Source organism: Triticum aestivum, chromosome 2B, assembly GCF_018294505.1.
Source record: "Triticum aestivum cultivar Chinese Spring chromosome 2B, IWGSC CS RefSeq v2.1, whole genome shotgun sequence".
Lineage (NCBI taxonomy): Eukaryota > Viridiplantae > Streptophyta > Magnoliopsida > Poales > Poaceae > Triticum > Triticum aestivum.
In genome coordinates, this window is record NC_057798.1 from 18,964,447 (window position 1) to 18,983,137 (window position 18,691).

An 18,691-nucleotide genomic window follows, 5' to 3' on the forward strand; every position below is an offset into this window, starting at 1 on the left:
GTAGAATGTTATTGGTCTTGGTTACCGTGTGACGAGAGAGAAACTTTTTTTTCTACTTTAAAGTGTATTGAGAAGATAGAAGTACACTCTTCAGTAGACGGAGGGAGCAGTTGTCTATTAAGTTTCTATTTAATGGCCAGTTCAAAATACTAGTTTGCATGCAAGCAGTGCTTCCATTCTCTACCAAAAATACAAAAGAGAAAAGAGGCCAAACTCCAGAGCGAGTGGCTGGTAGCCAATGCTGCATTGGCGTGCTCTCGGAGACTGAAACACTGCGTGTGTTGTTCAAATGCAGACTCAACTTTTCTGTGTGTGCGTTTATGTAGTGTGGCGTTCTCTCCCTTGGGCCATCCGGTAGCAGGACCAGTTAAAATTTCTGAACCAAGGTCGAGACACCGAATGGATTGCTCGGCTTCTGGAGGAGTAGACTAGCTGGGCTTTTAGCTGGCCCCGCTGCGTGAGTGCGATCACTGGCCGCCCCCTCGTTGTCTAAGCGATTACTTCCAAGGGGAGCCGACCCAAAAAAATGCCAGGACCATCGTTGTTATATAGTACTCCCTTCGTCCGAAAATATTTGTCGGAGAAATGGATGAAAATGGATGTATCTAAAACTAAATTACGTCTAGATACATTCATTCTTCTGACAAGTATTTTCGGACGGAGGGAGTACTGTAGTACGCTGTAGAAGAGCGGGCATCTCCGCTTTGGGCCCTCTGAGATGGATGCCAGCCCGGATAAGGAACAGGACTAGAAGACAATACTGCTCCCATGCAGGGCATCACCAGAGCATGTGAGCCAGGTACAGCAGGATATGTGGCAGTTTCCCATGATCCGCATGCATGTATGGAAATGACCACGTCGCACGAGCCGGAGTCCACCACGGAAGGGCATATGGCAGTTGGCCACTGGGTCACGTCCAGAGCCGCATGCACCCAGAGCGGCTCACGTCCAGAGCGGCTCACGTCCCTTGCACCGCTGAGCGACGACGTAGCTGGAGATGGAGACTACCCAGAAGATGGCCTCGTACACGAGAATGAAGGAGCGTTGCAGGACGCTCCTTTGTGTTGCACATCATGAACGCGTTCTGTATTGTAGAGCGGCACGACGTGTTGATACTTGAGCTTACGTGTACGGGAAGTTCGGAACATAGACAAAAACTTTTTTTTTTTGAACTTCCAGCTGTTTGCGGCGTGCCGATGGGGGCTGGTATATGTTGAAAGGGGGAATCGATACAGTTTTGGTGCTCTCAGCCGTGCATGGCTCTCCGTACAGAAAACGTGGCCACGGGAGAGGAGCTGCGTGTGCACCCTTTTTCTATTCTGCTCCTTTTTAATTCAGATATTCTCTTTCCAATTAACGGCCCATACCTGAGTCCTTAGCATCTGCGGTGTCCGAAAAAGGTGTAGGGACACAAACGCGACCATGGGAAAAAGTGTTCTGCTACAATGAGCTGGCGGCCCACAAGAAAAATAGCGTAAATAAAAACTTAAGGGCCATCGTGCCAGTCTTGGTCAACAGTTCTCCATATGGCTGGAACCGTTCGCACCTTGGGCTCCTCCCTGCCATCGTGCCAGCTAGTACCTGCACACTACTGTGCTCTCGCATGGAGTGTGGTCCTTCTTCCGCTATAAGAGGAAATAACCATCTAACGATTGATAAAACGAAAATGCAAATAAGGAATGGGGAGGGACCAGATCCCCACATGAATGAGCGCCTGTTTACAGTTCATTTTCCAAACTGGGGTGCACCCCTCTCCACTCTGGGGTGGCCCATTAACCTCTTTTTTCCTTTCTTTTTTAAACTCCACAAAACAGCGCTGAACGTGATTCAAACTGCGTACCTCTCGTTTGTTTAGTACCAAACACATAACCAAGTGGGTTTGCTTTTTTGTTATTCTTGAAACACAAAGCTAAATAAATGTAGCGGTTTCTGTTTGGTTTTCTTTTTTATTTTGGGTTTTTGGTTGGCTGCTTTTTCCTCTATTTTTTTTCTTTTCCCATTCGGTTTCTTTGTTCATTTTCTTTTCCTTTTCTTAAAATTTGTGAACTTATTTTTAAAATAGTAGAATTTCTTAAATTCGTGAACTCTTTTTAAAATTTGATGAACTTTGTTTCATAAACGATGCAGATTTTTTCAAAATTGATGAACATTTCTTGAAATTCAAGATTTGTTTTCAAAATGTGATGATTTTTTCTTTAAAATCAATGATTTTTTTTTCAAATTCTGTTTTTTTCAAGAATCCACGAACTTTTTGCGAATTCCGTGATATTTAAAAATTTCAAACTAATTTCCATACTTGTGAACCTTTTACTTGCAAATCTGTGTACTTTTTCAAATCCAAGTTTTTCAAAAATTTCATTTTTTTCCAAAAGTGAAAATGGTTGACTTTGGTCAACACCTGACAGGTCAGCATTGGCCGATTAACCATCGATCCAAGCGATTGAAGAAACAACGACCCTAGCGACACGAGGGACCATCGATCCTTGTTGGGTCAGGCCCAGGCATGCAACACGTGAGCACCAGGAAGCTGTTTTGGCGTTTAAGGCACCGAAAAGGGAGAGCTCCTATGTGACGCTCTGCGTCAAAGAGCCGTCGTTTCGCACTGGGCGCGGCTCACTTGGGCCGACCCATATTGCAGTGGCACTTGACGAGGTAGAAAATCATCAAAAAACCAAGCGCTAGAAATGGGTTTCGAACTCTAGCCGACGCAGCGATGCGCTTGGTGAGCCACTCCACCAGACAAAGTTCTATGCTTGGAATGCAACGGGGATCTTAAATACAGAAACTACTGTGGCAAGTTGTAAATGTTCAGAATTGTGAACAATATTTTGAACTGTGAACAAATTTAGAAACATGAACAAATTTCAAATTCGTGAACAAAATTATAAACCCGCGAACATTTTTCAAATCTTTGAACAAATTTTGAAACTGCGAATATTTTTTGAATTGTGAACAAATTTTGAAACATGAACACATTTCAAAATCGTGAAAAAATTATAAATTGTGACATTTTCTAATTCTGAACAAATTTTGTAACCCTAATTTGTTTTCTAATTGTGAACAAATTTAAAAACACGAATAAATTTCAACTTCCTGAACAAAACTAGAAAATTGTGAACATTTTTTGAATCTGCGAACAAACTTTGAAAACCATGAACATTTTTGAATTGTGACCAAATTTTGGAACATGAAAAAATTTCAAAGTCATGAACAAAACTATAAAATTGTGAACATTTTGGGTTAAAAAGCAAAAACATTTTGAATTGTGGACAAATTTTGAAAATGATCAAATTTCAAAATTAGTGAATATAAAATTGCTAACATTTTTGAAATTGTGAACAAATATTAAACCCGTAAACTTTTTTGAATTTTGAACAAATTTTGCAACAATGAACAATTTTCGAATTATGCACAAACTTTGAAACTGTGATTTTTTTGAATTGTGCACAAATTTTAAATTAATAAAAAACGAGATAGAAACAAAAGAGAAAACAGAAACAGGAAAATGAGAGAAAAGAAAAAAAGAAAATAGAAAAAACAGAATAAAGAAACAAAAGAAAAAAATGGAAATAGGAAAATGAGAGAAGAAAATAGAAAAACAGAATAAAAACAATATGCTGGAAACCTCTAGAAGTTTCCCAAAACCAGAAAAACAGAAAATTATTTTAATTGTGCACCAATTCAAGGAACCTTCTAGAAGTTTCCCAAAACCAGAAAAAAAACCAGCTGGAAACCTCTAGAAGGTTACCGGGGGTGTTGGAATGGTTAAACGGGCCGGCCCGTTTCATCTGCTCGGTCACTCACCTATGCGAAGCGCTGGCAGTTTGACGCAGCGAGCGGCAAATAGCATTTTCCTTGAAAAGTAGCACCCCTTCCCCATCCCCCCTCCCCCGGTGAGGGCAATCATTTTATTTTGTTTTGATAATATGTTTTCCTTGATGTGGGCCAATTGCTCGGCTGAGCCAAAATTTTCGAACTATGCTACACACAAACAAACATCTGCAAAATTTATTCTACTGGCCGGTGCTACAATCCGGGTAGCACAAGGACCAGCTACACCCATTGTACCTACCGAAGTCCTTTTTTTGAACATAGTACAGACGCAATTGCTCATATATACGCGCATACGCTCACCCCTATGAACGCACACAAGCACACCCTACCCCTATGAGCACCTCCTAAAGACTAAGCCGGCATATCATCTTGAAATTTACGAAGTCACTGTAGGCACCTCGTCATCGACGGGTACGTCTTCTCCCACTGAATGCGCATCGCCGGAAATCCTGAAATAAATCCAGGAATAAATGCGAGCACCAATACTTAAATCCTGGTGGGCAGGAGATACTACAGTCCCTCTAACCATCCAACAACAAGTTGGTTCGCAATGTACCTAACAAAGTTGAAGAGCATTACAATGAGACCTCCTCTCAAACACCTTAAGCGCCATGGGTGGTAACCGACGCTCACACACACCCCCTCATGGGCCGACCTACACAAGGAGGCAAGCGCTCGATCATAAAGCTCTGGTTTTCCTGGTTCCCTGATCGCGACTGACTAGTCGTTTTTGACCATTCACCTTTTCATACAAATGCATTTTTTAAACAAATTATGAATTAAAAAATATGTTCATGAATTCCAAAGAATTCAGGTTAAAAAAAAGTTCACGAACTCGAAAGATTTAACAAGTTCAAAAAAGTTTGCTGGATTCACAAAAAGTTTCAGGATCTCGAAAAAGTTCAGGAGATCAAGAAAGTTCACTGGTTCAAAGAGAATTGCGTGATAATTTTTTTTCATGGGTTTGAAAAAAGTTCAGGAGTTCAAAAAGTTTTGTGGATTTGAAAAAAAGTTCTTGCATTTGAAAACTATCACGAATCTAAAAAATGCTCACGTGTTGCATGGATTTGAAAAAATGGTAACAAATCTGGAAAACAATATTAACGGATTTGAAAAAAGTTCACGTATTTTAGCCACGAATTTAAAGAAACAAAATTCACAAAACAATTGCAAATTTGAGAAAATGTTCAATGAAAATATTTGAGGATTTGAAAAATGTTTTTGAATTTGAAAAGTTCATGCATTAAAAAAACTAAAAAGGAAAAAAGGAAAATGATGAAACCAATAATAACTCTCCAAAAAAGAAAAAAAAGCAAAAATCGGCCAAAAGCTTCTAGAAGCTTCTAGAAATTCACAAAATCAGGTAGTTTCGCTTCCGAAAAAAAGGGAAACCGTGCGCATGATAAAGGTTGAATACAATTTGCCTACACGACAAAACATTACGAAACCGGAAAAAAAGAGTTAGATGGGCCGACCCAAGGGGGAGAGGGGGTGTGCGCCTGTTTGCACAAACACCAACAACTGGCGCATAATGCGCCGAATTGGATTTGGCCATTGCAACTACAACAACGATTGGGTGCACCATATTTATGTTGTTCTTTTTTCCTGATTTTTTTTTCTTTAACCGGTTTTCTTGCGGTTTTAGTTGGCTTATTTCCCCTTTTCTACCCAGACTTTTCCTTTTTTATTCGTGAACTTTTCTAAAATTCATGAATATTTTAAATTAGTGCACGCTATTCCAAAATTTTGTACAATTTCTAGTTTTCTTGTCTTTCTTGAATCCAAGCATTTATGTATTTTTTTCCAAATTCAAGAATTGTTTAAACATATATTGTTATAATGTATAATTTATATTTTAAATCTTCCAAAAACTGGGTGAGTGCTATTTCATCCGTTTTTTTTCTTCTCATGAAGAGCTTCATCATTGGTCTTGGGTGAGGAGCGATCCCTCACTCAACCTAGACTGAAGATTGAGGTGAACGAGTTGAGTGAAATAGAAACATCATGTCTTCTTTTGGTAGTGTAGAAGATGTAGATAGGTTGATTTTTCGTGCATGGTAGTGAATCGGGTGAGGCTGCTAGAGACAGTATTTGGTTGAGGATCGATTTGTTTTTTATGGCAACATATATGTTTAGCAGACATGTGACTGCATCCTAGGAAAGGAAGGAGATGTGATTGAATCGACACTTATACAACTGGGTGGAGTTGAGTACAGTAAAAGAAAATAGAGAATCATCGGAAGATCCTTCAATCAGTGGGGTCCCGTGAGACGGAAAGTAATGAACAATGTACAAACTCCCCTTTAATAGTAGATACTCTTCCAGCAGCGTAGCTGTAGGGTGGCCAGGGTGGTCCATGGACCACCCTGAAATTCAGCCCATCAGTACACTACTAGTCTATAAAATGATGAAAAAGAAGCAAGCCCAACTCAGCCCATGTACACGTGAAGGATTGTCTTGTTAGTCTCTGCGTGTGCGCGCTGATTGATTGACACCACAGAAGACGTTCCTGATTCCCCTGGGACCCTAGCAGCAAGCGGCGAGCGCCATCAGCCATCGCCTAGCAGCCCCCAGCGGGCATCCACCGGCTTACAGGGCACTCGTCGACGGCGACGGACTGGCGGCCGGGCAAAGGACACTTGCCGGCCGCGCCAAACAGGCGGCCGAACGAATCACGCACGCACGCACAACCTAGGTAGATTGAGAACCATTGTTCAGCTTTCCATCCTACTACTCCAATCTAAAGTAAGATTTTTTGTTCTCTGTTAATTCATAAATTCAAGGTATAAATTTCTCGCTATGAAGATTTGAATAAGTTAATTTGAGACCTGAGAGTGCAAGATTTAGTTTTATATTTTCAATTGATAATTGATAAATAGAACTTTTATGGTCTGGAGAAGGCGTTATTCGGACAAATATGGTGTGTTATCTTCTTTTACACAAATTTAAGACTTAATAATGAATTTTATAATTATTTGAAAGACCTAGTTGATATATGTTTTTGATATATTCTGTATGCATATGTTGTTTTGTTGAATTTGTAGTGCAATTTTATTCTATGACAATTGGACCACCCTGGCATAAAATCCTAGCTACGCCACTGTACTCTTCCACCAACCTATCTCTGTTTCTCTATAAAGCAAAGGCTTGATTATCGTTGGAGAAATACAACCGGTGTATAGAGGGAATAGAGGGGAGGAAGGAGAGTCACGTGCGTGGGTTGTAGCGGACCATTTTCCTCCCCTCACGTGCGTGAGGGGAGGAAGGAGAGTCACGTGCGTGCGTGCGTGGCATGCTAAGCATGGGATGGAGGTTGACGAGGGTTGAGTGAAATGGAGACGTTATGTATTTTTTGGTAGTGTAGATTAGTAAAAAAAAATCAAGTGGAAGCTAGAAAATAACACAACCATAGTGCAAGGAAAGCTACGATATTTTCCTTGAAGAGGCTTTGGTCCGAGAGCAATAATGTACGTCAAGGAATTTGTGAATATTTTTGAAATTTTAAATTAAGGCTATTGAGGTCCTATCATTGCCCATTTTTCATATAATTTGGGATTACATATACATTTTTCAAAAAATGAGAAAAAAACATGACATGTAACTGAGGTTTGAAACTTCGCAAATAAATGTTGAAAATCTTCATGCATTTTTATATAATAGCTACAAAGCTACTTGCGTACTTAAATATGTTTTTTTTAAATTTTGAATGACGTTGTAATATACGTGTAGTATAAATTGAGTTATATCCATTAAAAGCCTAGAAATCCAACTAATGCCTAAAATATAGCGAATCAATACATAAAAATGCCAAACTTTGATCTTAAAAATGCAAAGTTGTTATGTTCAATGTAGATTAAATTTTCGTGTCTTGTATCTATAATTTTGAACACATTTCACATTGTTCCTTAATTTGGTTTTTCAAAAATATTAAAAATGGACATCATTTATTTGGTCCGTTGGATTTGAACCCTCAGGATTCGCGCTTCAATTTGTTGTTTCATGCAGGCTTCTTTTATTGAAAGAAAAATTATTTTTTTTAGGATTTTGATCTTTTGGAAAATTTATCATGTACGTCGTTTGATTAATTATTATAGGATTTGAACCCTTAGGCTTTTTCCCATAGGGATTGCATTGCACTATGTCTAAACGAACTTTCTTTTTTTACAACTATACTTTGTTTTTCCTGTGAGATTCCAAACAGTCTTTAATGCAAATTTCCGTGGCTTTCCAACCATACAGTATTCAACACTACATTTTTTTTTTGCGAGAAGTATTCAACACTACATAACACTCTAATCATATATTTTTCTTAGTGCTAGTGGCCAATTTTGCAAAAGCATCTGTGGACGATTAGCTAGGACTGCGGTTCGACAAACAAATTGGCCAGCACCACCGCTGGCGTGCCCACGTTGTGCCAGTCGGTGGATCCAGCTACAGGATGCGGCATTGGCGGGCGAGATTAGAGATTAGCAGAGTAGTTGTTTGTTTATTCTTAAGCCAACTTGAACACCGTCTTCTTCTGCCCATGTTTCAACCTCGCTCATCATTAAACGGTCAGGATGCACAAGCTCGTATGCGCTGCCTTGCTTCTGCTCCTCTCCCTCTCGCGGTCCAAGCCGGTGATCTCTTCCCCCTCCGGCGCCCCTCGCTACCAGTCCATCTTCAGCTTCGGCGACTCCTTCGCAGACACGGGCAACAACCCCGTCGTCTTCGGATGGTACTCTGTCTTCGACCCCGTCACGCGGCCTCCCTACGGCACCACCTTCTTCGGCCGCCCCACCGGCCGCAACGGCGACGGTCGGCTCATCATCGACTTCATTGGTATGTGCATGCTCCGGGCAAGCCACTGGAAAACGCAGCAGTCATAAATTTTATGATTTTGAATTTGTGGGAGCAGCTGAAAACCTGGGCCTGCCGTATGTGCCGCCCACCTTGGCGCACAACAGCAGCTTCCGCCGAGGTGCCAACTTCGCCGTTGGAGCCGCCACCGCCCTAGATGCCGGTTTCTTCCACGAGAGGGACATCCCCAGTGGCTCCAGCAAGTTCCCCCTCAACACCAGCCTAGGCGTGCAGCTGGAGTGGTTTGAGTCCATGAAGCCTACATTGTGCCGCACACCTCGAGGTTACAATTACAATATTCATGGGCATCCGTAGCTATCATTACTTTCATTATCCAAGTCAACGCTTGATGAGAACTCAAATGATATGCATCTGGCGTCCAGAGTGCAAGAAATTCTTGGGCAGATCCCTCTTCTTGGTGGGCGAGTTCGGAGTCAACGACTATCACTTCTCTTTCCAACGGAAAACGGTGCACGAAGTCAGATCCTTCGTTCCAGATGTTATCGCTACCATCTCCATCGCCATCGAGGTACTTTCCTGCTCTTGCTCTTATGCAGTCATGATTCATGAAGCTCTACAAGAGCTTAGAAAATGAGAATCCACACCTACAAGCGTGAAGATTTATCTCTACTCCCAAGCTGGTACACCTCTTATCTAGACCATCCAATTTTGCATCAGAATTCATGCTTACAAACTTCTCTTTTTCATTTCTCCCATATGAGAAAACATTTGAACCTGAAACATTGCACATCAACATCACACAAGTATTACTATGTGCAGAATTGTTTTTCTTTTTGCGCAACAGAAATATATAAAACGATAAAACTTATTGCAAATTTATGTTGCATCAAAACATTTTGTGCATCGACTGGTTCTTATGCAAGTTCGGCGCACTCTAGTGCTTTTACTCGTCGTTAGGTGGTCTACGGACCTGGATGTTACTTCTGATAGTCTTTGTGCTACCTTGATAGTTGATGAATAGATCGAAAGTTTTTCTCGCAAAAAAAAAGTTCTCATGTATGAGAGAAACGAAAAAGAGAAATTTCAATATAAAAATAGCACAGATGGTGCAAAGATGAATGATCCAAATAGAAGGTGTAGCTACATGCGAGTACAGAAAATCCACACCTACAAGCACCCATGCTAAACTAATTGTTGGACTCAACAGAGGCTGATCAAGCATGGAGCAAGAAGCCTGCTGGTTCCCGGCGTGATCCCGTCCGGATGCTCGCCGCCCATCCTGACCAAGTTTGCCAGCGCCCCACCGTCAGCATACAACTCCAAAACCGGCTGTCTGACAGCGCACAACGAGCTGGGGCTGTACCACAACGCTCTGCTGCAGGCGGCTCTCACCAAGCTCCGGGCCAAGCACCGCAACGTCAAGATCATCTACGCCGATTTCTTCGGCCCGATCATGGAGATGGTGGAGTCACCGCACAAGTTCGGTTAGCATCACCAACTCTGCTGGAAGAATCTAAATTAGGTGCTTAGCACATAGGCAAAATGTCATCGTGGAAGGTGGTTGACGTTGATGGATGGATGATTGCAGGTTTTGAAGAGGACGTGCTTATAGTGTGCTGTGGAGGGCCCGGAAGGTACGGAATGAGCTCGACTGTTCCATGCGGCGATGCAGCCGCGACGACGTGCCGGGATCCGTCTGCTCGGCTGTACTGGGACGGCGTCCACCTGACGGAGGCGGCTAACCGGCATGTCGCCAATGCCTGGCTGGGCGAGATCAACGCGTCCACAGGAGTCAGCCGCAAGCAGGGTGCAAAGGAGCCATGTCGACTGGGTCGTCACAGAATATAGGGGCCGAAATAGTGATGAGGTAAGTGAGCCGAAAGATAATTTATCCAGTAGATAGTTTGACACACAGCGTGGCCAAGTAATTTGTTACCTGAAGGGATGAACCTGCAGGGTCACGGGAGTAGTGATTCAAGTTTTAATTGTTTACTGTCGTTGTTTTAGAGTCCTGTCATTTTCTTTTCTGTGAAATCCAGGTTCAGCTTCATGTTTGTGTTCATGGTCCGACGTCTTATTCTCGTGTAGCGCACGGGTGAGCTTTCTTTGAAGCTTTGTTTGTGAGGTTCTGGGTCCGACTGGCAAGCCCTGGATCTCACAGAGTTTATTCAAACCCGTGCTAACCAGATATACGAACTTCTGACTATATCTTCAAATTCCCTTGCATTTTTGTAGCATTGACACCTGCTCTCTAGACAGTGGGATCGCGACTAACTTGGTCATAAAATGGACGTGATAACTGCTGACGCATGTCATCTCACTTAGCCGCAGATTTCCCGATCTACTGGCCATTTGGTGGTCTTTTTCACTTTCTTTTCATAGTTGAACTTGTCGCATATAATTGCTTTATTTATAAAGCAGGAGGAAAGTTTATTTATATAGCCCAAAAGGCACGCAATTTGAGAACGATTTGTATTCGCGTGAAAAAGCATGGCCATTTATAAAATGTTAATGTATTTAATCCGTGTGCATTGCAGTCGAGTGATTTGTCAAGCACAATTCTAGATGTATCTTTTCAGTCCTGTAAGGTAGGTGTTTTCGTGCCTTGTAACTTGATCTTTATTCTATAAATAAGACACGTATTACCATGCAAATGAAAAAACATAGTTCTAGATGATGCTCTGCTACACAATGCTGATATAATGGTCAATTCTAGATGCTTCACTGTTGCACATTGCAGTCGAGCGATCCACCATCAGCTCACCACTTGCAGCAGGATGGATCTAGGAGGTGAAGCCCTGAGCCGCCACGACCGGGCGTCATGGCTGGCAACCACACTGCCCCCACAGCCTTGGCTGTACAGCCACCGCCGAGAGCCCTTGGGACCATAGCCCTAATCTGCCAACACACGTGGCACCTAGGGACGTGATATTGTAATTGTGGTAAGTGTATTGGTCACCAACCATCTATCATGTAATTTTCGTAACTAATACATTTCTTATCAACTAAAATCTCATTTATTTCCACACAAATAGCAGTCCACCTACTACACAATTAAGGAGACACAGGTCCAACTTCCTCCATACTACCCAATACTTCCAACTCCTCTTGGAGCTCTTTTCTCCTCTTTTTGGAATGCCCAAACTTATTGGAACTCCAACCTTTAAGAAAATTACTAAATATTTTAAGCTTTATGTTAATGATATTGGAATCCTCATATCTTACACGCTTGTTCCAAATTTTACTACCCAAAAGAAGAAACTCATCATTCTTAACCTAGCTCAACAAAAATATAAATTCATTTATCTTAGGTGATGTCTTGACATAGTTCCCAGAGGGTAATATTAGAGCATTTTGAGCAGATACACATCAAACCACATTTCTCGAATGAACTAAAGGAAATAAATCCACCCACTCACTAGACATAAGGATCTTGTCTAATTTCTCGAGAGTAGCATGGGGTTGCTTATTAGGCCATGTATAGATTATTCCACTAATATAGAACTCCCTTAGAGCAAGAGTAGGAATAGTAGAATTGAAAAAAATCAGTAAAAGGACAATGATGCATTTTCTAAGTCTTATCACCATTATGTCCAACGATATTGAAGTCTCCACCAACACTACATGTATTGAGATACACTTAGTAATGTGGGGATCCATGATGAGATCCGTCAGAAATTGTACGTGGCGGCCTCACACATGACCTGCACATGTATTTTAGAATATATAACATATTACATGGACAGTTACTAAGTATTTTGTGCTTAATGTCCTCCGTTGGGAAGTTGAAATACATTCGAATCTGAGGCCTTATCGTAGTAGTTACAACACATGTAGGACATATAATTTATTCATACATATTGGCTTATAAACCGTTCGCGCACATGTCGCTAGTTCAGGTTTTAATGCATCACCTTCTTCAGAGAGACCACGATGCTGGGCAACTTGGCATTCCGTTTCTCAAGATGTTTTGCAACGACGCAGGCATACACCGCAAACAACTCATCAATAATGCCCTCGCCGAAGTGGCCAGCAATAAGTGGCTCTAACACTGATCTGATGGTCATGGAGAGGTTTCTCCCACTGCTGGCAGGGTCAAGCACCATGTGCTCGTCGTCAGAATCATCATCTTGAGGGTCCCAATTGACTTCGACCATCCCCACATGCTCAATGTCGAATAGCTCTGTGTGGTTGACCACTGCCTTCACCTCCTCCACTGATGGGGCGTAGAGTGGCAGGTTGAATGAGTCAAGTTTTTCTTTTTCCACGCGACCCTGCAATGGACCAGTAACCACGGTAAGACTTGATATAGAATTCATGTCAAATAAATATAGAATATCATAGCGATTGTTTCCACGCCATGCGTTTCAGCACAAGCTAAAGGCATTTTTGTATTACATAAGGTTATTTATGAAATGCAAAATACCAAAAGGCTTTAGTATCAATTCTACGAGAGATCGAGATTCACAAGAACAAAACCACTACTATGTATTTTAGGGTGAATAGGAATGATCTATGCTTAGACGATTTTAGTGTCTAATCATAACCGAATATTAAACTTGAAAATAACACAGGCATGCCGACTATACCTTGAGGACAAGTGACTGGAGAGATTCAGAAAGCAATTCCCACACGGTGCCAATTTCCCCATGCGTCAGCATTTCTTCGCTCTTTCGTCCCAGAAGCATCAAAAACATTCGCCCACCACTTATCAATTCTTTTGAGCGCAGTGTAAGGAACAACTCAAAGTCAATTTGAAACTGTTCTCTGAATAGATTTGCTATTGAATGCGGAGTAGTCTTTCCAATATGGATGTTTCCTTCATTTATATAGTTGCCACTTGAGAGTTGGTCAGGCACCTAAGACATTTAGTACAATCAAACGAGACATTATTTAGTAAACCTGAGATCAAATGGGAAAAACTGTGCATGATTATAAGCACGAGATTTTAGAGTGGGACTAATCAATCTACAAAAAAATATCGTAGAGCATGTATACTGTTACATGTAAAAATGAGGAACATACATTACCATTCGTAAAACTAATAATAATTCGCAGTAGTATGAATACTATTTACTAATTTGATACACTATATATGACTATATTATCATAATGTTTTGCGTGTACATAATCATGTCCTAAGACCATCTCCAATGGTGTGGAAAAAGCTTCGTTTGATACACTAGAGCATGGTGAATTAACCAAGTTGTTGTTCGAAGGGATTAGTGTGTCGGTGGCAATGCTAGTTCGTCCATATGTAAGAGATGAGAGAGGGGAAAGAGGAACACGCATAAATAAGCGATCATGCACGGCGCATGACTAGTGTAGTGTCAAAAACGTTCTTATATTATGGGATGGAGGGAGTAGACTCCTAACTAACGTAGAACCAATTAAACCGCATTACCACAATAGTTATTCCTTACTTGGCAAGTCAATTATTTTCATGCATCTTACTCCTTCCAGTAAAGAAATAACATGGTCATTTTGTACAAAGTTTTTGGATGTTTAAAAGTATGGCCCTGTTAACTAAGCTAGGTCCCTTCTTTTTTATGGTATTATAGATAACCTTTGCTATGCTTTCTCGTGGAGAGAAAACTAGAATGATAAACACTGGATGATGCTTGAATATAAGTGTATGATCAAGTGTGGATGAGTACTGTTTTGTTGCAATCTGATGTTTAGTTTAGGCTGGAACATAATTTAGTATGACAAGTGTGCAATCATGCGTGTACCTTGGAGAGCCAATGGAGGCTGTAGGACGAGTGGAAAAGATGGACGCTCTGGCTAGGACAAAGCCTGTTGTAGAACGATCCGGGTAGCCCGACGACATAGTACGGTGGCGTCACCGCCTCATCGCCCTCCCCTTTCCTGGTGACAGTATGGAACTGATCAAGCGACTGGAAGATGAGGTTGAAATCGTTCTTGGGCAAGTCATTCAGGAGAAACTGCAGCTCCACGCCACGCTGTTCGTTTGTGTTCTGGTTGTAGTCAGAGATCATGCCGGTAACCTCGGCGACGATGAAGAGAGCGTTCGGGCCCGATGAGCAGCCGAGGTCAGCGACGACCATGGTGCTCGCAGGGGAGAGCGAGGTGTATACCTCTTGTACGGTCCTTTGAAGCAATGGCCTGTTCTTCAGCATGGCCTTCATCTGCGAAAAGCATGTATAAAGAGGTGCTACGCATAGCTTGATTACATGAAAGAAAGAAAGAAAGAAAGAAACGAGTGCAGGATGCTAGTTTGGATACAAACTGGGATCCTGGAGTTGGCGGCGTAGCTATTCTCTCCGTCGCCGGTAGCCATGTGGAGGACGTCCTCTACCTTCATTGTCGTTGATCGCCGGTGGTGTTCCTCTGTTGATCGCCGGCTCTTCTTTATATAGAAGGTAGGCCAGTTACACTGTTGCGTACTGGTTAATTACGAGCAATTAAATAATTTCGGGTCTGTGTCAGAGGGCAACTGGTATGCAATCACGGGTGAATCGTCGCACGTGCCCATATGACTTGCGTTTCTATAGCGAAAGGCTGGGCGATCCTTCTTGCCTTCGTCGTGATGCATCATGTTCGGACGTCAATAGAATCGATGAGAATCATGAGGCATGTTCGGAAGAGCTGGAAATCTGGAATGCATCTCCGATCGTGTAGTTAACTAGAATCATGAGCTGGACTGGAATGGATGTTCGGCTCACCAAGTCCAAGACCATGCATGTTTGAATATATGATTATCACACATGTCGGTGTCCCCCGTGACTCACGCTTTGTTCGATTGGTGTCATGTGATGGATCGATTTGCGTGGTCAAATTGATATATAGTAGGCCTTCCACTGCTACAATTTTTATATTTTCCAAGTGCCCCGAAAACGCGGCAAAAGCGTATTTGAACTCGGCATACAAAGTGCCGTGTTCAGCTCTCCTATTAAGGTACTCGGCCTACACTCTTCAGAAAAAAGGCCATGTTGCCAAGTATTAGCCGTTGGGACTCGGCAAATACTTTGCCGAGATCTAAACGTGGCACTCGGCACAAAAGCTCACTTGATGGGGCAAAATAATCCTATACGAACGGGTCGTACGTGCGACCCGGACGCATGGGGAGGCTGGCAGGTGGCCCACCCTCACTAGGTGCTCTCTCACAAGCAGGTCGTACAGGATTTGCCACCTGGCACATGACTTCACCGAGATCTGTCGGGCAGAACTCTGCGAAAATAAATGCCTCGGAGGCCACCATGTGTCCCAACGACTTCACCGAGAGCCCATGTTTGCCGAGATTACAGAGCTAAAACTCGGCAAGGCCATACGCTAAGAGGCCGACAACGTGTCCACGCTGGTATGCTACGCGGCCTTTGTTTGTCGAGTTGCTTCCAGTTGCTGTCGGCAAAACATCATTTCCGAGATCCAACACTCGCAAACTCATCTACAACATATTTCTTAAACACGTTGCATATTTTTATACACGCAGAATATTTTTGGGATACACGTTGAATATTTTACCTCTACATGATGAGCATTTTAAAAAATGGTTGAAATATTTGTTGGGATACATGCAAAATATTTTTTAAAGGATGCAGGTAGCGAGCGCGTGGCCGGTAGTTTGCTCAATCGAACATGCCTTCACATTAGGAATGGACATCTTAATTGTAAGCGGCCCCCCAGGTGTCCTTAATTTTTTTTTCTTTTGTCACCTTCGTCGTGGTCACGTGATTCTGAAACGTTACCAAACAAACAAACGCGGGTGCGGCTGAGGATAATTTATCGTCCTCTAGCGCCGATTGGGGATCGGTTAGGTGCCGGTTGGGGATCGGCTAGGTGCCAGTTAGAGAAGTAAAACCGAATTTTTACTCTACTAACCGGTTGGAGGGGATCGGTTGGAAATGTCCTTAAAGGTGAATCTACTTAACTTGGCGGTCATGATAGCTAACATCGACCAGAATTTTGATGATAGACAATCGTTCCATGTTCCGTAGCACCCGAAGTTGCTCAAGCAAAAAAGTTAGTCAAAACATAGTCATATGTGATCTGGTTTTGAAGACTCGGTACGGGTAACCTAGGGGTGAAACAGATCTTAATTTCAACTCTTTGTTTAAAAATTGTGGCTTTTTGAAAAAAAAAGTTAGTTACAGTGTTTTCACCCGTAAGAATTTCTTCCAACGTCATGAATCGCGGCAGATGCATTGAAGCTGGCTTGTGGGGTGGACCAGCTATTCTCTTTGCATCTCATGTGACCGCATCGGGTGGCGGTCTTTAAATTGGACGGCGATGCAAGGATGCACTCGCCTCCCCACCATTGATGTGGCACCTCTGAAAACAAAATATGTCTATCCTAATATCTCTGCCGAACAGAAACTGCCTGGGACTTGCCCGCAGAGCGGCAGATGGAGACGGACAAGAACTCAGCGTCACCGGCGGTGTTGAGGAAAGCAAGAGAGTCGCCTCCTGTATCACTTCTGGAGCTGTTCCAGGACCGAGCGCGGTGGGCAGCTAGTTAGATTGGAGGCACAATTGGGTACATCGACTTGAGAACCTCCACACAGGTCATCTGAAGCCAACGAGCGATGTGGACAACCTGGGCATGGTGACGCTCGAGGTTATGACATGGAAAAATGCATTCTTCCAAGGTGAGGTAGAGATGACTGCAGATCCGGTAGTATTGAAGAGTTGCTTGACAGGCGAGCTGTACAGGAGCCAACTCCATAGTAGTTGCAGGCACTGAAGCGTGTTGCATGGATTGCACGGTGCTGCCTGAAATTGCATGGGGAGGACAGCCATATCAAACATGGAGTAGTTGCCAGCCTTGAGATTGCGCACGAGATAATCTGCAGAGACGAGCCAGGTTTAGTTAACGACTCCGGAGTCGACACATGCATGCCAGCGGCGTATCATCGGCAGGTTAGCTGTCCAGTCTGGCACACCAGAAACTGATTGAACTCTGTTACATTAATTAATGACTAGGAGAACGCCCATGCGTTGCTACGGGCTATGCGTCATGTTATTTCCAACACCTGAGTCAAACACAAAACCCATCCCAGGACGCTCCCTTTTGTTTTTTTGTTCGACCCTACCCTTCTCACTCGGTTTCCCGCTGTAGCGGAACATTTCTCGCTGGAGCCACCTCTTCTAAAACCAAATGACGTCCACCTCATCTTCACCGTGCATTGCAACATGAATTAAAATTTTCATATTTGCATTATGTAGAGTTGATTAAACTAACACATACTATTGACATAGAACAACAAATAAAGATCACCCTCAAAGGTCCATTCAACTTTGCAAATGCACATTGACGTTGAAGGCGAGTGACAATCTGAACGTATTCCTAGTTACCAATAAGCACCACCTCTATCCCACATACCATTAATTGCTAGAAGGGGTAATTGTTGTTCTTCTCGTCTTCGTCCTTTCCCACATCTTCTACTCCTAACCATTCCGCCTACCATTTTGTTGGTGCCAGCGAACACCACGTTAACATCAATACGTTCGTCAACGACGCCTTGTCTCCGTCTTTCTCCTTCATCGCCAGTTTTAGTTCTCGTTCCTACTTATTTTCTATAATACTCCTTCCTTTTTTTGTTTTATTTTTTGGAACACTCTTTTCTTCTCCAACACTATGGACCACTTGGTGGCTTTAGTTATTTTGTACTTATTCTCCAAACACTCTTTCTTTCTACTATAGCATAAACCACCCAGCCAATGTTGTGTCGTGTTGTCCTCCCTCATGAACGTTTCAGCAACCGTCAGTGTGTTGACATCCTTCAGAGCATGGTCGTCATCTATCTTGGTGAACACAAGGACGCCCATGTCGTGAGCGCATGGTGGCATTGTTCATGTTGGCAAGTGGTGCTCGGCCATGTCGTTGAAAGCCTGCTCATCGTCCATGCCCACGAGCGCTTTCAAAATAATTCAGCGTGATTAATTGGTTGCATGATTAATTAAGTACATAAATAATTAACGGCCTACCTAATTCTCTACATGCCTAATTAAATGCCAAAAAATCAATTAATTATCCGCCTATTGGAAAAAAAATCCTATCTTTAATTATCTGTAGGCACAATTAATTGTCTACATA

At 42.5% G+C, this 18,691-nt stretch overlaps 2 protein-coding genes across 2 annotated transcripts; one reads left to right on the forward strand and one right to left on the reverse strand.

Annotated features, from left to right (window-relative positions):
- Nucleotides 1-8,135: 8,135 nt before the first annotated feature.
- LOC123040024 (GDSL esterase/lipase At5g45910) lies at nt 8,136-10,834 on the forward strand. The gene is made up of 5 exons (XM_044462980.1): nt 8,136-8,655; nt 8,732-8,956; nt 9,057-9,202; nt 9,842-10,118; nt 10,223-10,834. Exons 1-5 carry the CDS (start codon nt 8,394-8,396, stop codon nt 10,480-10,482), a joined length of 1,170 nt encoding a protein of 389 aa, XP_044318915.1. The 5' UTR covers nt 8,136-8,393; the 3' UTR covers nt 10,483-10,834.
- A 1,478-nt stretch (nt 10,835-12,312) lies between these two features.
- Nucleotides 12,313-15,017, reverse strand: LOC123040025 (anthranilate O-methyltransferase 2). The gene is made up of 4 exons (XM_044462981.1): nt 14,885-15,017; nt 14,367-14,783; nt 13,224-13,493; nt 12,313-12,908 (listed from the first exon to the last, which is right to left on the reverse strand). Exons 1-4 carry the CDS (start codon nt 14,957-14,959, stop codon nt 12,537-12,539), a joined length of 1,134 nt encoding a protein of 377 aa, XP_044318916.1. The 5' UTR covers nt 14,960-15,017; the 3' UTR covers nt 12,313-12,536.
- Nucleotides 15,018-18,691: the final 3,674 nt, after the last annotated feature.